The sequence below is a fragment of the Phasianus colchicus genome, chromosome 2 (assembly GCF_987193195.1).
Source record: "Phasianus colchicus chromosome 2, bPhaCol1.hap1.1, whole genome shotgun sequence".
In the NCBI taxonomy this organism is placed as follows: Eukaryota; Metazoa; Chordata; class Aves; order Galliformes; family Phasianidae; genus Phasianus; species Phasianus colchicus.
Window position 1 is genome coordinate 8249042 of NC_143437.1, and position 24616 is coordinate 8273657.

The 24616-nt window shown below is 43.7% G+C and overlaps 2 protein-coding genes across 4 annotated transcripts in view; one reads left to right on the top strand and one right to left on the bottom strand.

Moving 5' to 3' along the window:
* VPS54 (VPS54 subunit of GARP complex) overlaps positions 1-1684 on the top strand; it is a 43759-nt gene extending 42075 nt beyond the window's left edge. For both annotated transcript variants that reach the window (XM_031599253.2, XM_031599260.2), the window contains exon 24: positions 441-1684. In XM_031599253.2, coding sequence (XP_031455113.1) covers positions 441-546 — 106 coding nt within the window. In that variant the 3' untranslated portion in view covers positions 547-1684. The remainder of the gene's footprint in view (positions 1-440) is intronic.
* Positions 1685-1690: 6 nt separating this feature from the next.
* UGP2 (UDP-glucose pyrophosphorylase 2) lies at positions 1691-24616 on the bottom strand. 2 transcript variants are annotated; one of them, XM_090134668.1, is made up of 10 exons: positions 24580-24616; positions 18846-18973; positions 18199-18306; positions 8224-8409; positions 6445-6578; positions 5548-5845; positions 4269-4466; positions 3841-4083; positions 3276-3380; positions 1691-2781 (listed from the first exon to the last, which is right to left on the bottom strand). In XM_090134668.1, exons 2-10 carry the CDS (start codon positions 18957-18959, stop codon positions 2674-2676), a joined length of 1494 nt encoding a protein of 497 aa, XP_089990794.1. In that variant the 5' UTR covers positions 18960-18973; positions 24580-24616; the 3' UTR covers positions 1691-2673. The 2 variants fall into 2 exon arrangements, with proteins under 2 accessions (XP_089990794.1, XP_031455145.1); XM_031599285.2 differs by lacking the exon at positions 24580-24616 and adding an exon at positions 24163-24388.

Here is a 24616-nt window from a genome sequence, read left to right on the forward strand (position 1 = left end):
TGATTCTCAAACTACCTTAAAATGCTTGTTTTTGTAATAACAGTAATAGTTCAGCACTGTTAATCTTGGTTAATTCTTTGCTATGAAATGCAACTTTTATTCCTACGTGGTGCTGCTTTCCAACTAGAACTACCATGCCTGTGTTTTTGTCACCCCCTGCTGAATTTTTGGAAATTGCTGTTTTATCTGCCTTCCCAAACAACCAGCTTTTACATCAGGCAGTAATTGCAAGTTGTACACTTTGGCTCTTGTAGGATAAACCTTCTCCAGAGCACTGAGTTTTGAACTGATGCTTAATATACTTAATCCAAGCAAAGTATTTAAAGATGTATTGTTGTAACTGGTTGCCTGGTTCATAAATAACCTCTCGTTGTCTTTTAAAATATTGGTGGTAGACTCACTAAGCTCAGGTGCTAACCTTGGTGCACATTTCAATGCAGACTGGTTACGTCAGATGTAGCTTTCTACACTGGAAACCTTCAAGCTCTGAAAGGCCTTAACAACTTAGACCTAAACATGGCTGAAATTTGGGAGCAGAAGAGGTGATAATCCACTGGGAGCAGTTGCTTGGCTCTGACAACAGACCGACTTTCTTCTAAGAAGCGTGATGACTGTGAGGTGAATACTGAAGAACAGAGTCCAAGAAAGGACACTATTGATAGCTGGGGAAACTAGGCTCAGAGTGAGCTGCAGGGAGTGATCTTTCGGTGTCCTTCAGCAAGAAACAAGTGATCAGCTGTCTGTGCAATGTTTTTCGTTCTCTCTGGAAACAGACTCAGGTTTCTTTGGACCAAATCCAAAAGAACACATAGCTGTAACACAGCTGTAGTTGTCTAGAATGCTCTGTATATCTTTATATTAAAAAGATGCTTTGCATTTCTTCTAGTGCAATGGAATTCACATGGTGTCCCACCTTATTTAATGATGGTACAACATAAAAAGAAAAAAAATCTTGCAGTTGGAACTCTGTAGAAAATGTTTTTCTCTATAAAACTATACTGTTCCAAAATTTATTTTTTTACAGAACTTTATATGAATAAATGTCTTTTGCTTGCATATAGGATTCAGAGTTGTTAGGGAGCAGTCCTGTTTCAGGGTATTTCTCACAGCTGAGCTCTGCACTGCCGGCTGAAGAGGAGACTTTCTAAAATGCGCCTGTTCACTGAAGCCATTACTGCAGGATGGATTTGTGCATTGATTGGAACCTGAAGGAAGTAAAAAGGCTATGTGTGGATGGCTTCCTGCGGCTACCCCACTGCTGACTGGGCGCTGCCACTTACACTAGGGTAAGTACAGTGAGTTTTTCCACTATTTAGCCCCCCTTTTAAAGATAAAGCAGCTCTAGAGACAGAGGAGGACACAGAAAGTGGGGCAGGAAGTATTTTAAAGTTTTTAGGCTGCTCGTAAAAGGTTGTATCCTTAAGGAAGGTGCAACTGAAATTAAGAGGTTTTTTTAATACTACCTTTTAAGACTGGATGCTGCCAGTACTAAGTAAAAGTGCCTGTGTATTTCACCTCACACCTCTTTACCTGAACGGTCTGAGTGCCTAACCCTGTGATGATGATGTATGATGGAATTGTCTTACAGTGTGTGTGTGTGCCTATGGTTTCTTCAGACAGGCATGCTTATCTGTTAGCATAACAGATGTCATTAATTGTCAGTCAAAATAAAGCTATAAAATCACAGCTGTTTTTAAAGACCAACTTCTTTAATGATACATACCAGTGTTATTAATAAGCTTATAAAATAAATTGTCTGCATGTCAATACAAGAGAAACATTAAGAAATCAACAGTGATCAGGAGAGGGATTTCAATTTCTGTAAAAAATTTAGAAATGAGTCAAGAGAGGATAATGAACATAAGTGGCTGTGACAACATGAACATGAATTACATCATGGTGACTATATCAATTTATTGAAAAGAGGGCAGATCAAGGATCAAGACATTAATGGGAGATCCAGTCTTAAATGGGATGTGAAAAAGCAAACACCACAGGTGAGGCATTTTTCTCAAGTATTAGGTTCTTTGGGCAAGTTTGGAACATCAGCGATGCCCACTCTCTCATGATACAGAAGGGAGGTACTGACAGCCTTGCCTTAGTTTGGTGACATACAGTGGGACTGCGCTAGGAATCCCACTGGTCATTTGTGGGGGTTTAGGATTACAGGTCGGGATATTTGTGAGCACATGAACTACAGGGTTTTTAACAGCACATATAGCAGTACTGAAACTTTTGGTTGTTCAACTGTGCCTGCTGTTTACACTTCATTAAAAAAAAGCTGCATGAGTAGCTAACCATGTCCCACATGTATTGCTTCACAGCTTATTTCTGCAGTTACAAGCAATTCAAAACAGCTACGTGTTAGAGGCAAGCCTCTTAACTTATCAAAGTAGATCTGTCCATCTTACCTCAAGACAAACAGTATTGCACTTCTTCAAGGTTATATTAACTGAGTTACAGAATCTCTTTAAGGTCTGAAAACATCACTTATGCACATCCATTGCGCTATGTATCTGCTTAAAAAGATGAGTGAAATTAACTTAAAATTAATACTGCAGGGTACTGTGAAGATGTAGGCCCTCTGTGTACTTATTTCTAATGCTTAAAAGGTTCTTCCATGATGACAGGTTAGCACAGCAGTCTGCAGAACCGGCCGTGCCACTCATTGGCTCAGTGGTCCAAGATCCGAAGATTGCCTGATACAATTTTGTTCTCTAGTACAGCTCCAGCTGGGATGTCAATTCTGTCGCCGTGATTTGCAATGATGATAACTGTTCCCTGCATTCACAGAGAGGAAAGCAAGCGTTCAGAAACACTGCTATAGATTAGCTCATTCCAAGTCAACATTTAGTGTTGTTTGGAGGATCAGTTTCAGCTGTAAAGCAGACAGATCCTGTATGTATTTCAGCAACTTCTGCAAAGACATTTTTTGCACAGAAGTTTAAAGCAAGCAATATTGGCAGCATTGTAATTATGCTAGCATATTACATACCATCAGATTACAAGAGAGGTAATAACTTATTTGAATATTAATGCTTGCTGTATGTGCTTCTATTGTGCCTGCTTGCTTTTTGGTACAAAAATGTTACCGTGTTAGCTGGTAACACAGCTTACCATCACAACTACAAGACAAACAAACATAAGTGCCACAGATCCTAAAGAAGCATTGAGAAAGGAACTAAGTTGGTTAGCTCCAAGAAAGCAAGAATCCCAAACTGAGGAGCGTGGACCCACAGCTGTAAAGCCAACCTGGAAGGTAAGGTGGTACTTGCCTTTAGTGAAACATTCTTCCCAAATGTAACATCGCCTGAAACTGTGAGATGATCCAATTCCAGCATATCTGGAATACTTTCAAACCTCCGCAGGTAATCCTGAACCTTTGGGGGAAAGGAAAGAATACTGCCTGTTTTAAACCCATTTGTGGACTAAGGCATGCATGGGAGCTTCCTGAAAATTCATTTCAAGTGTCTTTCTGGAATCTACATCTCACAGCCTGGAGAAGAGAAGGCTCCGCAGAGACCTGAGAGCAGCCTTGCAGTATCTAAAGGGGGCTGTAAGAAGGAAGGGGACAGACTCTTCAGCAGGGTCTGCTGTGACAGGACAAGGAAAAATGGTTTCAAACTAAGAAGGGAGGATTTAGATTGTATATAAAGAAGTTTTTTATGCAGGTTGCTCAGAGCTGGGGGATCCCCTGTCCTTGGAGGCATTCTGGGTCAGGCTGGACAACGGTGAGGTAGAGAAAAGCAAACCTCGTTTTTAATGTATTTGTTGCTATGGACTACTTTTATACAAAGGGAGGGGAAAAAAAAACAATTTAGCATAAGTAGAGGAGTTTACCTTTGTGAAAGAACTTCCCAGTTTGACAAGAGGAACAGTTGGAAATTCACGCTTCTCGCTCATTGTGAGAGATCCAGCATTAAGACTATACAAATTAGACATCACAAGCAGGAGATCAGATGTGGTCTTAACGGGCAGAAAACGACTACGAGGTACATTTATTCCCAGAGAGTTCTCAAAACTCTTAATAGCAGCACCAACTGCAGTCTCCAGCTGGATAACATTCAAACCTCCATCCAGAGTCTGGAAGAGAAAACTCATGTAAACAAGCAGCAGGTGAAGGTACTCGGTGCTAACATAGCTTAATTCACAGTTCTGCATTTACCAGCACACTAGCTCCTTTGTGAAGGCAGCAGCCCTTGCTTAGTTACACAGGAAGAAGTACTTCTTTAGAGTCTGTTTGCTCTAAACTCTTCCCAGCTGATTACCTTTGGGTTAACAATGATCTCCATGTCAATAGCATTTTTCTCTTGCAGCCTTTTAATTGCAGACAGGGCAATCCACAGATTGTTCGTATTGAATATTTTGAATTTTGAGACAGACTTGAATTCATCAACGTGTGCTTTTGGGACCTGGGCTATCTCCACCAGTCTCAGTTTGTTTTCATATTGCGTGAGTGTCCCACCCTGCAGGGGTTAAAGAAGCAGCTTTAGGTCCTGTTCATGAGATGTCAGCAGAGAAACCATCCCCCCACCCTAAACACACTCACTGCTTTGGTGCCATTTAAAGTTGAGCCTCAGTGAAATCTTGTGTTCACTGGGTTACTAATTATAGAGCAAGTTTAAATTACAGCTGTCAAATGATCACATTTCAGATCACCAGAACAGTTATTTCTGTTAATGAAAGTTGTTGGGAATCTTTTGCAAATGCTGTTTTTGTCGAAAACCACCTTTGGCACCAGTTTGCTAGATTATGGAGCAGAATTTAAATAAGTCTATCAGTTGTGCTTTCTTGCAATTTACTAAAGAGACAAGTGCTACTTCAGTAACCTGGACTCTCCATGGATGAAGTTCTGTATTTTTATGTAGTGTTTCTGTGGTTTAAGAGGACTTTTTTTGATATCTAGTGAACAAGGAGAAAATCATGTTCCCCTTTTCCTATTTAAGAGAACAGATACAAAGTTGTGTTACGACAGATTTGTTGTGACAAATTACTGTCTGCTAGGAATACCTGACACACAGCCTAAACATCGGACAAGGTGTCAAACCTGCACTTTGTGCAAAGTCAGGTGGCTGGGGCAGGAGCGGATTTGCAGGCACGGCAAGCTGAGTTGCATAATGCACGCATTTACAGCTGCATAAAGAGCTTATAGTTTTCAGTCAGTAGCAATACAACTGCTGTATCCCAGTCCTCTGCGCTCTGCTTTTACCATCCCCAAACTTCTGCCATGTGTAAGTAACAGTTTGGAGAAGGTGTACAGGTTATGACCCATATGGTGTGGAAATCATCTTCAGCAGCCAGCCAAGCTGTCCCTGTCTGCTGGTGCCCAGAACCTAGATCCAATTTATTCCTTTTAATTAAAACTTTATAAACTTGCTGATTGTGTGCCACTCAAATTAGACCACAGCCAACGTGTTAAAAGGTGCCTGAAATAGCTATAAGAAGATTTAATGCATGTCTGAATTCACACATAGGGAAGAGACAAGAGGCTTCACGTTGCTGCAAATATAAGGCATTCAGACATACTACACAACTATCTGCATTTACCTTCACATCTGCCCTGGTTTTGTTGGTGACTTCCATGACAAATTCACAGCGTTTTCCATTGGGTGGGTTCATAAGATGATTCAGAATATAAAGGTCCACTGTAGCACCCAAGTTGTCTATATTGGATACAAAAATATATTCCTTCCCCTCTGCAATAAGGTTATCCAGCAGACCAGAGTTATAGAAGCTGCCATAGATGTCTCCATGGCCTGGGGGATACCAGCACTCTGTATTCTCTCCTGAGTAAGATACATCCTTGGCTATTGGTAGCAGAGTTTCCTTGTTAATTCTAGGATACCTGGGAAGACAACATTTTCTTTAAGTTCTCACCAATGCCAAAACAGCACCAAATAAAAACAAAAACACAGTAGTTAACGTTCAACTGCATGGGCTTCTTCATACACTTTTGACTCCAGGCTTTCAAGGTTAGTGTGAGTACTCTGAATTGGAAGACTCATCCAAATCCTGAGCTATATCTAGGAAACTGCAGAATGCAATCTCTCAGTCAAGGATTTAAAACCACAGTTCTCAGACCAAGCAGTTTTTCTGTGATATGCAGCTTTACAGCATGCCAAATAGACCTCCAACATCATCAGCCACTTTAGAGTTTGTTCCATCTCCCTCCAGAGCCCTGGTATCCTAAAAGCAAATTCAGGAATCAAGTGGCCAACATCCAGTACTCTGTTACCCACATTTCTTGAGACCGTGCCCCATCCTGAATCCCTCTCTAATACATTGCCTTTGACTCTACTTAACACTGACATTTCAGTCTTTCAAGAAAATGAAATTGAATATGGTTGTAGAAGTCCCTGTTACTGCCTCAAACTAAAAACCATTTGGAATATAAGGAAATGCAAGGTATGTTCCCTTTCACTCAAGTAGAAAAGTTGTTTATACCTGCTTTGATTAAAGGTATATATTTTCACTCGGGTGTGACTGTATTTCTGCAAGATTTTCTTTGTGTCTTCATCCGTGTTGAAGGAGTTCATAAGAACAAGAGGAACATCGGTGTTGTAGGTTTTGTTTAAGTGCTGAGATGGGAAAGAAATGGTAAATTCAGCATGAATGTTTAGCTTTAACTTCTGACACCTAAGGATTTGTGGAAAAAGGAAGCAGGCTCATTAATTCCAGTCTGCTTCATCTAACTATTAGATAAGAGGAATACTCTTACGCTAATTGAATATATTAATAAATCAAGTGAAGGAAAACAAAACCTTGTCAAGTATTTAAGGTAATGACCACGTTGTTAATTAACGTATAATTGATCTTTGTTTCTAAATCTGCATGAAGATTCAAGATTTCAAGAGCATTGCAAAATGATTATTTCAAATTTCAGCCAATTGTTGGTTACGAAAGGCTTGCTTTCCTCCAAATTATTAAAGTCAGTGAGGCTGCTAAAACAATTCTGCAAAATAAACTGTTCTGAGCCTTTTTGGCAAGCTATGAGATGGAAGAGTATCAGGAGTACATAATGGATAAAATGTTACAGTGTTTAATTATTTGGACATCTGAAAAACAGAACTGAAATACACCCATGTGGACAGCACAGCAAAAGGAAACACATTGGAAAACAAGATAGTGTTCCACCAAAGGAGAGTGCAAAAAAACCCACAAAAACTGCAGAGGGTTGAAAATTTGGTACATTAGATCACCTTCATACGCTGGGAAATGTTTGGGATCATTCACCTCTGATAGAGTCTGTACCACAGTGATCCTTCTGAGAAAGCACCCGCAAGAAGAGAAGAATAAAGCTGCAGTAGTTGGATAAAAATGTAAGTCTTATATCGGAGTAGCTCACATACATGGGAAAGCCACTCCAAACAAAAACCACACAGATGCATGAACGGCTGGAGATCTAAAAAGCAGGGAGCAGGCACACCCTATCTCCTATCCAACAACCATTTTAAGTGTCTGCTGCAAGAGGAATATTCAGCATTAAAATCATAAGTGAAGTGTCCTCTCTCAACACCAGCAGCTGTTCTTTTATCTTGCTTCCTCAGAGGAAAATCCTAGCCAGCACTTCCATCATGAGTGTTTCCATCTGACAAGGAACTCTGAGCTGCTCTGAAGAGCTTTGTTCCAAAGGACACGAGAAAAGCCACCCCCAGACCTGTATCTGGAAGAGTCAGATGTCAGCTCCACAATCTGATGCCTTGTTACAGACACAATCACCACTGTTCAGGGTTGGTGCACACAGGCTGTGTTACACTTCCAATAATGTGCAGAGAGGACAGATGTAAATCCCCAACTGCTCCATTCTTTTTGTCCACATGTGCTGCACATCACTACTGCCTGTTCTTTCCAAAGCAGCTCTCTGCTTTACCACTAGCATGGTGACCAAGCTCCCTTTCCTTTACTCTTTTGGTAAGTCTCCACTGTGATCTCTCCTTTGGCTCAGATGCTTCACTGTATCTTACTTCATCTCATGTAGAAAGGGAAAGCTTTATTCCAAAGTACAGCTCCAAAAGCCAGCACACAAAACAAGAACTGGATTCCAACTCCCTCTTACCTCAAAAAGGGAAAGCATGACCACTTATTGGGTCTTGTATTCAACTGAGACCAGATTTGTCACAGGAAGGGTTTCTGTATTGGCAAGAATTTCAGCTCTAAGTGGGTTTCGGAGTAGGTCTCAAGCACACAGATCCACACCAGCACTCAAAGCATATTAAAAATTACCTCAATCTGCTGAACCGTCAGATCCAAGAAGGTGTTCTCATTCCGCACCCCAATAAGACTTTTGGGGCCTTTACAACCCATGCTTGTGCCCAAGCCGCCATTTAGTTTCACAACTACCAGCTTGTTCAAGACAGAAGCAATGTTATCGGGCAGTCCTCTGGCCTTTATCTTCTCATAGGGCTGGATCTGTAGAAAGTAATTTGTTTATTTAAAGTCAGATATTTGTAGTGATTGCTCTCTCCTAGAAACTAAAAAAAAAAAACTTAAAATTTGCTAAGAATACCCTCATTCTCTTATATGATTTACGACATGGTAGAACACTTGCAAAATGAGTCTACAACAATCTGATTTGTCTCAATAAAATAACATATTCTCTTGAGCAGCTCTGCAGCTTTGTGAGACCAGCCACCATCAGCTTCATCCAGACGAGATGTCTCAGTCTCTTCTTTCACACAGGAGGAACTGACACAGTGGTGAGAAGGGGTACAGAGGAAGTCATGCCAGTTATGCTGGTTACCACAACCCCCTTCTTGTCCTACAGGAAAGAGGGTCTCTTTGTGACCCATCTAACCCTTCCTCATTAAGATGCCCCCCTTCTGCCAGGATGCAATTTAAGAGCGCAAGCTTTGCACGCTTGTCCCAACTTTCCATCCTCGAGCAGCAAAAGTCACACCAGTTTTTTTGATATATTGCACTAAGGTTTTCAGAGGCAACATTCTTGGCAAAAAGGCTGGTTCTTTGACTCAGTCTGAGCCAACTGTAGCCTGATATAATCATTCATCTCTCCAAATGGAAGGCAGGAAGTTCCCAGTTCTCATCCTGATATTTTCAGGATGCGTTTACCAGCTCACATCAAACCTCACAGAAAACCTTCCACCTTGCTGATAGCTATATCCTGCAAGTTTAAAAGCAGTATAAAAAGAGTATAGGCTGCTTTTGGGGTGACAGATGGAGAGCAAAATCAGGCTTGTAATGAAAGCCAGCATGCCTTTCATTAGGCACTGCTTCTCTGTAATCCAAACCACCTAAGTCAAGGAAACACAGCTAATAATGCAATGATAAGTACCGTGCCAACACTGGTAGAGCAAAATCAATACAATTATTTTTTAACCTGCCCTTCTAGAGATTTTCTTTGGAAGAAAAGCCCCTTATGCTTCAGTGCTGTATGTATTCTAGCAGCAATAAATTATTTCTGTGCTGATAAGGGATGTGTAAAATCCACAACTGATTACCAAAGACAAACACGTGCTTAGCAGTTTTCAGAAGTCTGCATTAGCTTGGGGCTGGGATTCCAATGGAAATTCACATTGTGCTGCAGCAAGAGTCACGTTTTTTACTCAGATGTGAGGAATAGAGAGAAGTTGTGCAGCTCCAGCAGGCCACAGGTGGCAGATTAGAGCACATCCCTCACATTAAGGAAATTGTGCCTTGCGCAGTATCTGCAAAGCGTATGGTATATATAGTTAAAGATCACTCCACAAGCTGCAGCACAGTGACTGATTAAACTGCCATTACTCAAACAGTGGGAACTGGCCCAGGAAGATCGTGATGCAACTGCTTTGATTCATTCCACCTAGAAATGGTTCCCAGTGCTTAACATACATACTCCAAAAAGCCCCAAGCAATTAACTGGACTTGAAAGCCCCATTAATGATAGAAATGTTTCAATCTACATGCTCTTTACCAAGCTCCTGCATTGCTACTTACCGGTAAGTTTGGACTCACTGTACTTCCCTGTGTTTCAAAGGGAGGTTCCCTATGCTAAAAATCCTTGAGACAGCACCTTACGAGTAAGGTGAGGAACCTTATGAGTAAGGCACAAACTATCCTGTGTTTTCAAGTTATCACTGCACTCAAGGTGAGGGTGATTTTGCTTGTAAGAGTTAATTATGAAAAGGGAAATCATATGCATTGAAGCCTCCACTTTCTAGTACGTCACAGTAGCAGACATGGTGGTTACACAGTTTTTATTTCACCCTTTCAGCAAACTAGCCAGAAGGGAAACAAAGTGTTATCGAGGCTCAGGCAGCAAGCAGTAACACTATCACTGCTGCAGTCATCTGCTAGCATCCAAGTTCCCTAGAGAAAGGAATTAACTGATGAAACAAAGCAGGTGATGTTGGCACGTCAGTTTCCATTCAATCTGCAGATGATAGCAGTAGAAAAAATGCCATTTCAGACAGATCTGTCAGTAAGATTTATGTGCATCAATAAAAGATAAGGGGAAATTTGTCAGCCAAATCACTAAGTTCAGCGCTGACTTTAGGACAGCCACAAGTTTGATCACAGTGTCTGCTGCTAGCAGGATTGTGGCACGTATTGCTCCGCAAGACACAGGCAAGGTAAGACAGACTGTTAGTAGAAGGGAAACACTCATCCCTGCCTGCCTTGCTTTCCTCACCTCAGCCAACAGTGCTACCCATGCCCTCCCCTACATTTATTTGCTGGTTCTGACCTCTAGCTAGCTGCAGCCTATTTGCAACCCGAACCCTGGCACAACCTTCTGCCTGCAGGTTATAAATTATGCTCAGTTGCATCATCCAGAGAAGGCAGAAGGTTGAAATAAGTAAGGAAAAAGACAGCTGAGGCTGATAAGAGGGAGGAAGGTGGAAGATAAGGTGACAGCTCGAAATGAATGGAGTCCTAGGGCACAGGGGCAAAAGACCTGAAATAACAAGAAATAAAGTGCCAGTACACCAATGTAAGACCACTAAGTCTTATCAAAACATTCCTCTTCTCATTTTAAATTTCACAGCAGGATTTTGGAAGCACCTCCACAGTCCTACTTCAGCAAAGGCTTAAAAGATGGATAACCCAGGATAAGCAAAATTGGGAGCAGCCAAACGTGGCTCCAGAGCAATTCAGCTGCGACTGCGAGCCCTGTGCTAAAAGCCCCATGACAGGCAACCCCAGCACCTGGCTTCCCTAGCAGGGGCTCCAGGAGGACTGCGGTGAGGAGGTGGGGATCATGGCCCCCAGCCCAGCCTGTCCCACACTCCCACACCACAATACCATGCCCTGGGGAGCAGGCACTGCTTGCTGACTGTGAGCTCCTCTGGCTTCAGATATCTTGAAAGCAAGCCTCTAAAGAGACTTCTTTTTTAATTGAGGTTTGTGCCTGTCAAGTCCGTGAGGTCTGTTGGTCTGGCTGTGTAGGAAGCAATCTTTCCTAAAGGAAACTGCAAACTCCAGAGGCAAACATGGCCTCAGTGCTCCCTCAGCACAGACATCGATCCACTATCTTGCCATTTCCTTGCTTAAAGTATGTTTGATAAACAAATCCAGCAGATAAATGTGCTGAAAGAATTATGCTCTTTTTGTTTTTTTTATTCAGAAACTTGATCAAAGCCTAGAAAAAGCCCCACAAACTATCTGAAAGAATAGTCTTCCTGAACTTTGTACTTCTGGTAAATGAACAACATCTGCACTTACATGACATTGCAGTATTGCACAGGGAAAATGCCCTGAACTACGAAATTGCCTGTTTTTGCAGTAGCACGTTCTCTGCCTCTAAGATGCACGAGATGTGAGCTCCAGTGTCTCCTGCTTGCTGAAAGAAGGAATGAAGCAGGCTGCACTGCTTTGACACAGCTTGTGCTCCTTCTCTTCCAACATATCCAGAGTGAAGGAGGACAACAGAAGGCAGACTGACAATAGCAGCTTACTACAGGAGGTGAGCTGCAAAGCGAGAAACTGAACCTACCCATCTGTAGCAGGAATCTGCATCTCTCCAGGCATTCTCAAATATTCTTCTTCCTCCTCTGCAAGGGGCATTTGTTCTCCATAGCCCTGAGCTGTATCCATGCAGTCCAAGGGTTACTAAGCACTGATTCTCGTCACTTGCATCTATCCTGGCCTCTATCGTAGTTCTGCCACCTGCATAAGCCACAACTGCCCAAAGAACACCAGGATGAGAAGGTTACAAGTCAGGGCAGCTGTGGCAACCTGGACAAACACCACGTCAAAGCCACTTCCTAAATACCCACATCTACCAGACTGAAGCAGGACCATTTCAGATTGCCTGCACAGTCACTTTATTTTACAGAGGAACACTACAACCCTTCAGCAGGAAACTTATGACCAGCAATGGAGTTATTCAGTTAAATTAAGACAGAGAAAGCTTTCAAGTCTACAGAGTTGTTTTATTTATAACTTAGCTGAGAGGCTCATTTCTTCCAGAAAGTGAGATGCAGAGAATCAGGAGACCAGCATTTAAAAAAAGAAAACAAACAGAACATACAAGGCTTATCATATACATGTGTGTATGTGCTCTGAAACAAAGAGTCTCTTGAAAATAGTAAGAGGTTACTAAGTGAGGAGTAGAAAAGTCAGCTACTTAGGGTATGAGGAAGCAAGAAAACATTATACATGCCATACCTTTCCTATTTGGGCAGAAAGGCTGGATTAGGACTGAAACAGGAAGCTTGGATGGCAGCCTTCCTGACAGAAGTAATAACGTTCTCACTCACGTAATCGTACCTCAAGGGATTGCCAATCAGCTACAGCTGACCTGACAGTAATCACTAGACACTACAGCTTTGTGGACCTTGCCATCAGCAAACCTAGAGATCTTGCATGGCATGCCCTGCATCCTCCTGAGATAACTGACCCAAGCAAAACTGCACAAAGACCGCAGCAAGAACAGCTCCAGCAATTGGTTATCAGCAAGCAGTTCTGCAGCCTAAAGGCACACGCTAGACTGATCTTGCTTCAGCAACACCTTAGCATCTCCAGATGTCTCTCTTCTTGCAACAGAGCACATGAGCACAACTACAGTAATCTGGACCAAAGCTACAGCAGCAGCCCTGGTTGTATCCATCAGAAAGTGACCTTTTAAAACAGCATCCACTGCATTTTCTGCATGCCAAGTTCAGTGCTCCCTGACAGGACAGTGTTGCAAATGAGAAGACTTCACCTGCTCCCACAGATGCCTCAGCTGGTTCAGAGCAGGATGCTGGCTTGCTGCTAACATTACGCACCCACACAAGCTTACTGCCATGAATGTACTATGAGGCCATTCAGCAGGTGGGAGGGAGAGAATTGGAAGGCCACAAAGGCTGGTAATGCCTGGAGCAAAGCCACAGCTTGGAGATGAGCATGACAATGAATTTGCATGTCGGGTCTGGTCACCTCCTCACTGCAGATCAGAAGGACAGAATAATTCAAAGGAACCTTCAAGAGAATTGAACCTTTTCACAAGAAATTCATTGCTAACTGGAAGCTGGGGGAGAACAGAGAAAGAAGGGATACAAATAATGGACATTATTCCAGATCCAACAAGAAACATCACCATTTTCATCAGTTGTGCCGTACTCTCATAGAAATGATTTAAACCTTAAGCCCTGATTTACAACACCTATGGCCATGCTAGATAATAACACAGAGGAACACAGAACAAACTCGAGGCAAAATGATTTCCACACAAAGTCCTTTGCATCTCCCACACCCCTTTCTTCCTTTTCCCTTTTCTTTCAGCTACAAGGAAAACTACATACAAGAGAATCCTTTAGCAATCTTCTGTATGCTATGCAAGGATCTTTGATAGCAGCAGTTTTGCAGAATGTTGAAAAGCTTCAATTCTGTTTGCCTATTATCCAGTACAGTATTCCTTTCTTACTCCAAATGCACATCCGTTCAGGAATGCCATCTGTTCAGAGTCAGTTTATTCTATCCACAGTCCATTTATTCTGCTGTATTTTCAAAAGGGAGCATGTAGAACAAATGAGAGAGGCAGGACATGGAGACAGCATTTCAGCGGTGTAGGATGTATCTGAACAAACTACAGGAGGTAAAAGATCCCAAAGGTTATAATCATGGATTTGTCAGAAAGGCAGGGCCAGCTGATACAGCACAAGGGGTCATGAATGCAGGAACTGACAGCAGATATCCAGTACTGAGCACATGTTGTTGTTACACCTCCTACCCACTGCAAGGTCAACACCACCCCTACCAGGCTGCCAGTGCATTCCAAACATGTAGCTTAGGACACGAGTCACACCCAGTGTTCAGGTGTTGGCTGAAAAGCAGAAAAAAATGATTTTGCCTTTAAAGTCTCACTGTGTTCTTCTTGCATCATGCACAGCACAGCTCTCCAAAAATAGAGTCTGCTGCTCAGTTTGCCTCAAAATCATTTGCTGGAGTGCCAGCCACCCCTTTTTGGTCTTCACTATTGCACTAGAAATGAGCTTATGCAGAAAGCTCAGAGCAAAAATCTGATCCCAATGAAATCACCGATTCTACCCAAACCCTCTTGTCAAGGATTTACTTCATTTGCTGTGGCTCCAACACAAAATTTGTAACTCAGCCTTACTAAATATTTCAGTTTCTTTTGGCACAGATATTGGAAATGACAAGTTGGAAATGAAGCCCTGGATCTTGAAGGGTCTTTAATTCAGAGAAATGTTAGGAAATTCAAATTCAAGCAGGATCCTTCCAGCATCTGGACTGCTAGGTATTGGTGCTATTACTGAGCAGTTGCAGGCATGCAGAGGCTCTAATATGCAAAAGAACTGCCTCGTCACCTATAAGCATATACACAAGAGTAGAAAGTGCTCCACAATAATAAAAATCAGTTCCTGCTCTCAGACTTTGGAACAGTGGACTTGATAAGAGAGTGTCGATGAGAAAATACTTCAGGGATAAAACTGGACAGGAATGACAGGACTTACAGATGCATGATTACAGTGTTAGTCATTTCAAACAAGTCTTGAAACTGAGGTTTGGGATTCCTCTGAGATGATATCTAGCTCCATTCAGTTCTGCAGACAGTGTCACAGAAGTGATTTTTGGAACAGTTTGCATGAGGCAACACTGGGAGTGTGACTAACAGATTTCAGAAGTACACTCCTATGACATTTGGGAGAGTTTGCCAGAGACAAAATGAGCATCAGGCCATCACCATGGGTAGACAGGAAAAGAGTACACCCATATTAGTCAATACTGTAGTCACAGAAAAACAAGGTAATGTTTACTCAGCACCAAAGGACAGTTTTAGAAAGAGCAAAAAGAACCCTTCAGACCTGCTTTTAGAGTTCAGGATTAGGAAGACATTTTAGTTTTGATTAAAAGCATGTCATTTTTGCTTTTCCTTCACAACCACAGACTCACCAAGGTTGGAAAAGACCTCCAAGATCATACAGTCCAGCCATCCACCTACCACCAATATTTCCCCACTAAACCACGTCCCTCAGTACAACATCAAAATGTTTCTGGAACATCCCCAGGGATGGTGACCCCACCACCCCCCTGGGCACTGGGTGCCATTGCCTCGCCACTCTTTCAGAGAAGCAAATGTTTCCTAACATCCTGCCTGAACTTCCCCTGGCACAACTTGCTCACACTCAAACTGCTTCAGATGTTCACTTCACATCAAGGATGAGGGTCTGCACTGCTATTCTGAGGTTAATTCAATCACTGCAGTTTCCTCAGAGGCCCCCAGCAGGGCTTTGCTACTGCTTCCAAGTCAAACAAGCTGATCACTGCAATCTACATCAATAAGATTAAATTACACTCGCTGTGTTCATGTTCTTTACTTTGTCTCCTAGTTAACCAGAACTTTAAGTGCACGCTTTCTTCTCTGAAGGCTAACAGAAATGGGTCAGCTACCACTGTTAAGCCTTTAGACATACAGAAGGAAAGCATTTGGAATGAAAAAAAAAAACAAGTCAGAAGTTTATCAACATAACATGGTAAACCCATACAAAAGGGTTCATCTGGATGGATTCATCATCTGAAGCCTACAACTTGCTTGCCCACTGTTGTTAGTTGTCTTACTAAAAACACGAGGGAGAAAAATGGGGGGATATTAAAACACAGTCATTCTTACATTGCAATCTGCTGTCAGGAATTTTTACTTGTTCTTTTACTAAAGAACAGAAAATTAGATTCAAAGAACAAGAACCGTGGATAAAACATTATCCATGAAGATAATGAAGGATCCATGAAGTCTGATCAGAAATTCTTCTCCTGTATAGCACAGTCACAGCATTGGACAGAATCCTGGAACAGCTTTCCTACTCAACCTGAATCTCAGAAGTACTTCATGTAGAATAGAAAATTAAAAGACAAAGCCTAAGTACGCCAGAACCTATTCATGAACTCTAAGCTGTTAAAATCTTGGTTGCATTTTTAGGTGCTTACGTATACATGTACGTGTGTATGTCTGTACATATTTACATGCAGCATGGGAAGGAAGTTTGTTTGAGGGTATTTTTCTCTAGCTTTCCTCTGTGACATTTCTGCTATGCAATTTGGAGTCGTGCTAGAAAGCAGAATTTCAGCCAAGAACAAGCATGCATCTCACCCAAACTAAAGCAATAGGATGGTGCAAGAGTCTTTACTATATATACACATTTATGTTTTCACATTTCTGGATAAAAGTTGCTTCCTAGCTGAGTGACAGAAATGAGCATGAGTCAGAACATGAAGAAGAGAGATACCACCTCTAATCCTGTCATCCTTTCAGGCCTCTGTGACCTTAGGCTAGACATTTTTAAATGGCTTGCCTTGCCTGGGAATCCCCAACAACCTATTTTAGTGTTTTCTCATCCCTCCTGCTTGACATTTGCTCCAAATATCCTACCCAGTAATTTTCAGATTTTTATAGAACTTGAATTTTTTTCAATGAAAGTGTACAAAACTTTAAAAATGGACAACAGCTCTCCCTCTCTACAAAGCAGTACATTCATTAGCATCAAACTGCTGTCCTTTAATCCCAGGCTTTATCCTGACACAGAGAACAGCTCTTTCCCTTCGTTATTGCAGCTACCTTTTTACATATTTAAAAGAGTGGTAGCTTCCTTGAAGCCTCAGCCTTCTCTAGACTAAAAGCAAGCCCCTTTTCTGCAGCCTTCCTTGTAAGACATGTTACCTAAAACTCCAGTTTCTTACCTTGGCCTCTTTATTCAAGGTGGAGTTTTTTTCCCCAAAACAACATTTCATTCAGTTTTACAGTGCGGAAGAGACAGACATCACGTGTTTCTGAAGTCAAAAGAAAACACTCAGCCTTGGAAAAAACCCTATCCTTGCTCTAAAACAGCATCATTCATCAATGCTTTAGAAAGCAGTGCTGCATCTGTTCTGGAAGTAACTGGACAGCCTGTCTTTCAGTTGCAAACAGAGCCCTGACTGAATCACCACAGAGGCAAAGGGAAACCACAAATGTGTAGGGACACAGAAGTCTCACACCATGCCAAGATTGCTACATTGGGAAAAGCAAGAATTTGTAACACAACTACACCGTTCATTATGCAAGAGTCAAAAGAACAGCCTTGGGCCACAGATGAATCAATAAAATGAGGTTAGGCTTAATGGGAAGTGTTTATTTCAGTACTAAACACTGCCAAAAATACATTATTAGTGCTTTCTCAGCAGCATCTCAAGTGGAAGGTTATCCATTATAACAACATAGATGGCATTATAAAATGACACTCAAAAAACCTTACAGTCAACAGCTAGTTTCAGATTCCTCACTTCTACCGAGCTGCTCTAGACTACAGAAGTTGCTAAACGAGCTATATAACCCAGCCCACTTGCCATATGTTCCTTTCAAATTATTTACCAGAATGGATTGTTGGAAACAGTCTCATCTGAGGCATGCCACCTTCTTTCATGGGCAGGAGAAAAAGGTGACAACAAAGGTCCTTCCTTCTAGCTCTTTAACAAGAACTACCATTCACTGAAGAGAAGGTACCAAATGGTAAGATGGCATCTGTCCCACTCAGTTCCCCTGCTCAGGAACAGTTAACAAAATAACACTGGAGATCTTGATGCATATGTTGAGCAGGACCTGATGTTCATGAACACACGCAACATATGTTTGTAAATTATTATGTCTCAGCTAGGACCCAAAGTGTCATCCTACATGATCTTACAGAACCATGGAAGTTCTGTCTTCTCCAGGCAACTACAGCATTTGTTGCAAGCAGCAATTATCAGCTTTATGTTCTTACAGACTGTCACTTAATTGCAACTTACAGAATCTTCTGGTGGTCTCTGAATCTTCCCCCAGTCCACAGATGGTCCCTTCTCCTGCAGGAATCTATGAAATAGCTTCTTAAATCCTTCCAGGTCCTTTTTAGTGTGCTACAAAGAAGAAATACGTTCGTTAGCAAAGGTATTTATTGCATACCTATTAGATCATGGAAGCATTATTACAAACTTGATATAAAGCACGCTCCCAAGGATAATTTTATCCACATATGAAGTACAGACACACTAAATTTTAAGTAAAAAGGTGCCAGAAGACCCTCTTCACTAAAGCTCAAGATAAGAAAACAACAAAATCAAACAAAAAAAAATGCCCAACACATTTTGGACAGCTAAAAGGTCTTCAGTCAAAATTATAACCAGAAGAATCTGGCCCAATCTTCAGGATAACAGTTTTATCCTTCCTGTATATAATCTGTAATGGATTACAAAGAAGCTTTAATAACTAAAGATGATTAAATACTAAGTAATAACTCTGCCATGTGTTTCATATGGAACTGAAAGTCTCCTACAGACACTGTAGCCATGCTACTCTTCAATTAGAGAACATCCTATAAATAAGGACTGCATTGTGCTGTGATTTGTCCCCCTGTATAAAATTTGCTTCCGTCTCCTGCCTCTAACAGACTTCTTACCTCTAGCTCATTTGAGGGCGCAGTCGCAAGTATTTTATCAAGTTCTATTTTCATTGAATCCTCCAGCTCTTGCCGAATGACTTCCTGGAACTGCGACGGGCCGGCCTGGGACATTGCTTTGCTGAAATCTTCAATGAAATTGAAATACATGAGTTCAAGGGAGTGAGTAAATGAATACATAAAACTAACTTATTTATACTACTGACAGCTTTCATATTTCCTTTATAAATACATGGGGGCTGCTCCGGAAGTAATGCCTCCTATTTCGTTATTTTGTCCCACAACATCAGAGGCAGATGTTGGTGGGATGGCAGCAGAGGCTGAACCTTCCCACCAGTATTCCATCACACGTTGTTGCTGTGTGGCAGACGGCAGCAGAGGGGCAGTCTGACTGAATGGCATCCAAAATGGGAGTGCCTGTGAAACAAAGGTGTGGAACTGATTTCCTCCATGAGGAAATAAATGTACCCACTGACATTTGTCGATGCTTGCTGAGCATTTATGGAGACCAAACAGCGGATGTGAGCACAGTGAGGTGGTGGTGAGTTTCAGCAGTGGCAACAGTAATATGAAAGACATGTTCTGGATGGCCACAAACAACTGCCACACCAGGAAATGAAGAGTGCCTCAGTCAGCTCACTCTCTGCCACTAGCATTGGATGATTTGTATGTCAAAAAAATAGTGTTTTGTAGCCAGGAACTTACTCTACCAAATAGTGTTATTCTGCTCTTTGCATCTGTTGCAGTTTCACCAGAAAGAACTAGGAAGCATTACTTTTTGAATGACCCACATATATAATCAATTCACATGACCTAATCTCATTTTATTACTGTACTAGCACTTCAGGAATCCAAAGCTTTCATTCCTAGTAATTTGGAGAACAGACCTTAACTTGGGAGCAATAAGCAACAGCCCTTCTCTCAAAACCCTAAGAAAATCCCCAAAGATCAACGATCCATCTCAAGAAACATCCAGAAATCCATAACAGTACTCTTTTTATTGCTGTGCAGCTAAAGAATTCATGTCCTACCACATCTGCATACTTTAGCAAGTAAAAAAAGTGAAAAAGCCGTTCACTAAAACATGTATTTTATATACAACATTGCGATCAAGGGTATCCTTCTGTTCACACAACCAAATAAAACCGTGGTTTAATTATTTAAACAGTGCACTTTCACACAATCCTCAGTTTGCTCCAGTAAATATTCCCTCGCTTTATCATATGAGTATTTTCACACTACAGCATGCACTCCAAGTTACTAAGCAACCCAGAGAATTAGTCCGTCTACCACTTCAGCATTTGTTTTGCTTCTGAAAGTGATAAGCTCCATAAAAGTGAAAAAGAATAAGTACACAAATGGACTATATGGTCAAGTCCACATCGTCAAAGCACCTCACCGAAAGAAATGGAAGATAACTCCGCTTTATTTTCCAGAAGAAAGCATTTGAAGTGAGTGGCTTCTCAGAAGACATTCCCAGTACATTCTCTAAAGACCTCAGTTAATTTAATTTCTGCCAAATCCTTTGAGCAATCACTTCTCTGTAACACAGAGAGGTGCTGCCTTGCCAAATATAGCTGGGATTGAGAAACACCGTGAATAGTGGTGCAAAAAGGGACAGGAGCAAACTTTGCAAATGAACTGAGTGACGGTGACAGGAAATACTGTTAGAAGCGGCAGCCATGTTTCAAGTTTTCTTGTTTGGAACACGCATGAAAGACCGCTGGATGCCTAAGAAAGTCAAGAGCAATTCATTTTAATGTGGTCCTGATTATGTTTTGTTTTTGTTTTTTTTTTTAAAGCAAAGTACCCTACGGCCTCAAATTCAGTCAGAGCGACTCCAAAGGCTACAGAAGCCATTTTCCTGACCGCAGTGTTTTGCAGGTAAGGAAAAGAAAACAAAAAGAGGCGAGCGCTGCAGAGCTCTCTGTGCTGCCATCAGGGGGAAAGGTGAGCTCAAGAGGAACAGTACAATTAACAATAGGCCTGTTTTTTAAATCATGCCCTTCGTTTGGCAGTACGAGCAGCTCGTAGCCTGGTAGGTATCCCTTCCCAGGTGAAATATGGAGAAAAACGAGAGCTCTTCCTGAAGGCTCACCTCCTCCTGCAGAAGGATAAGGAGATCCATAGCAGCTTTACGCCTCAGCAGAACCGCTGCACGCACTGTGCCTTCGCTCGCAGGCTTTGAGCCCACACAGCTTAAACTTTGGGGGAAAAACAGCTACAAGACACTTCCAGGTGTCTGTAACCCTCCCAGCTGCGCGCTGCAATACATGGCTGCAGCCAGAGCAAGGGCGTCCACTTCCAGCAGCTCAGCAGCCTGTAAAACACGTGAACCTCCTGCTATGATGCAACACATCCAGCAGAAACTCGGCAGTACCCAACAGAGAACGGCATCCGCGTTGCAGATCATGTTTTGCTTAAGGCAGAGCCACGAGCGACTTCCCCAGGCTGCCACGTATGTAGGAGAACCCTGTTAGTCCACAGTGGCCAAAAGACTTGTCTCTCCCAGATAACAAGCATTTAGAGATTGAGTAATACCACAAACAAACCAAAATGAGGCACAGCAAAAGTAAACACGTGATAACGGCCTAGCCTTCTGCACGGGGTCCACACTTACTGAGTGTGCTGGATCACCAAGGTCCTTGCAGAGCAGCAAAGCCAGGCTCCTGCGGGTCAGCCCGCCACAAGGCCGCTCCTCACCTCAACTGCTTTGGCTCTGTGGGGACGTTTCCACAACCACTTGATCTCACCCAGCATGCCAGGACCCATGGTTGCAAGCCAGAGGTTTTTAAGCATTTATCTTCAGGTGCATACTGGGATTTGGACTGGAACGGGGAATGATGGCCCTCTGTAAAGGTTTTGTAAGCAGCGCTAGGAGAGCAGCACTGGTCCAACTGCTCCAAACTCCTGTGCTGCTGTTCCCTGGGCAGTGTGGAGAAGAAGCTGGTGTTTATGCACTCCAGCCTACCGACTGCAGGAGGACAGCTGCAGTCCTCCACTGTGAGCTGCTGTTAAATTTAACAGCCCAGGTTAAGGTTTATTTCCCCCTTCACCGTAATAGCAAGGAGGACACGGAAAGGCCAGTGCAACTGCATTGCTAAAAGCAGTCATTTCCTATCAGCAAGTGACATTTTCTGAAGCTGCAATGGAAAGCAGTTACTGTGCCTCTGTAAAGTCAGATGGGAGGCTGGGGTGCTGGAAGAGCTATCACAGGCTTCCAAATTACTGTAGAAAATAAATGCCTCCTCCAAGCAGTTCTGCAGCCATCGGCCTCAGGTTTTGGCCAAAGCTCACTTTTACAGGATCAGCATTCTTCAAACACACGTAGTTTTAATGCCTTCAGCAGGAAATGCTCCCTCAGTTAAGCCACCGGTAGGATTTCATTTATACCCTGCTGCCCACACCCTCAGGTTCTACTTCCCTTTGTGCCCTTATCTCACAGCTAACCTGCTAATGCCCTCACACCAAGGTAAATGGTGGGGCATTTTCAAGTCCATCACGCATGGCTTAATAACTGACATTCAGGGAAAAAGAAAGATCAAGCTACTGTAAAGGGGGTCTTTGTGAACGATCAGAAACAAAGTAAGGGACAGACTTCCTCAACTGCACATGAACGAGCAGCAGTGTATCACCTCTCTGCCATCCCTATTTGATATTAAAAAAGAGGAAAAAACAAAGCTTAGTTTTGCTGCCCCAAGAGTCCTCTGTCTCACTCTGAGGAGGATTTCACTGCCTTGGAACACGGCACACAGGAGAGAGGCACGGGTCAAGTCAAGCAACAAGTCCTCCTAGGGAAATTAGAGGATCTGTTTGGGCTGAAGGTTACAAGTTTTAATTCCTTCTGCAATCCAAGTAAGCCTGCGGGAAGAGCTACAGCAGAGAATTATTTACATCTCCTTGGAGCCAGCCCGCTCGCACAAAGATCCAGGAGGCTGATCCGTAAGTTAAAACACGCAGCTGAACTTTAAGTGCTCTGCTCATGAACTCGGGTCTGATGGTACAGAGCAAATGCCTTAACTTCCACCAGCTCTGCTCCAAAGTTCAAGGCAATTTTTATCCCTGACAGGGATAAAAGCCTCATAAATACCGATGCTGTAGCACACAAAACTAACACCCCTTCGCTTGATACTTGAGAACTGAGAGCACCCGCTCAGCCTTTACGAACTTTTCTCTTTCTACTACGACAGGCCATGTTTGTCTGCATACATTACATCAAAGCATGTATGAAGTGAAACTCACAGATTCTCTCCCCTTAACAAAGCACGCCAGCACAAGCTCGCCCACAGGCTTGTAGCCCAGGGTGCTCCTTGCCAGCTGCACACACCAAGGGCTGTGAGGTTACGCAGTGCAATTCTGAGCGGAGCTGCTCGTGCTAAAAATACCACCTGATACCAGCAACATCTCTCAGGATCACAGCAGAGAAGCTCAGGGCCGTACACTTTTTAAAAAGAAAGCTGTCAGCACCATCAGATTCTTGGTGATGCTGGGAAAATTTCCGCTCTGATAGGCTTGTTCAGTTATCTTTATCCCCAAAAGAGGTAGAGGAGTGTCTCCAGCTTTCTTTTTCCGAATAAAGGAGAGATCCCATAGGGGAATGCCTCCAGTGGACTAAGAAAGGGAAAGACCCTATGGGGGAATGCCCCCCAGGAGATTCTCCCTTTATTCTTCTCTGTCCTTTGGGGATAAAGCTAACAGAGAAAGCCCATCTGAGCAGAGATTTTCCCGACGGGTCGGAATAATACTCCTTGCTGCAAAAGACGGGCACCTTCAGCTGGAGAGCACGATAAGCCAGTTCCCCTCAAAAGCTGGGTTCCGAGCCTATTTCTGTCCCGCGTTCACAGTCGGAAGGGACTTATCTCATCTCAGCACTGCCACAGCGCGATCCGTGCCCCGCGTGCGACCAGTCGGTGCGCTCACACAGCACAGCTCTGCCCGGCGCCGCACATCCGTGGGAGAGCCGCAGCGGCTCCCCGCAGCCTGCCAAGCTCTCGGCTTCCTCCCAGCTCCCCTCGCAGAAGACCCACGGATGCCCACTACAGGCAGCGCGACATCCCGTAGGCCGGCGTGGCTTTGCATCGCGAAAGCCCGGAGGCGCGGAACGCAGCAAAGCACGCGCGCCCCGTTAGGAACAGCGGGAAAGAGGAGGGCAGGGAAAACCTTCAAAGCGCCAGCGTGATTTGTCTTCCTGAAACGACCTCCGTTTCGCAATACGGGAAGCCGAAACTCCGGCCACGTCCGCGGGGCAGAGCCGGGAGGAGCCGCGGGGAGCGGAGCGGGGCACGGCGCGGGGCACGGCGCGGGGCACCCCGCTTACCTTTGGCGAAGGACGACATGATCGCTAGCGGGCGAGCACCGTGCGGCCGGAATCTGCGGGAGCCGCGCCCGGCCCGCTGCGAAAGGCGAGGCACCGACACCGGCCCCTCCGGCAGCAGCCTCCCGTCCCCGCGCAGCCCGCCGCGAGCTGGCAGCCCCGAGCAATTTAAATTTCATCGAGGGCAGAGGCGGGCCCGCAGATCGCCGGCTTTCGCCACCCCTTCCCCTAACCCTCCCCCGGGCTGGGCCTCCCGCCTCCGCGGGGCTCCCGCTCGGGCTCCTCCCCGCTCCGGGACGCTCCCGCCGCCCCGCCATGCCCCCGCCGCCGCCTCCCGTCACGCGAGCGGCCCGCGGGCCCCGCGGCGGCCCCGCCCCTCCCTGGTGCCGCGCGATCCGGCCGCGGCCCCGCCGTACCCACCTCGGCGTGCCGGCGCGGAGAGGGGCGGGGCCTCGGG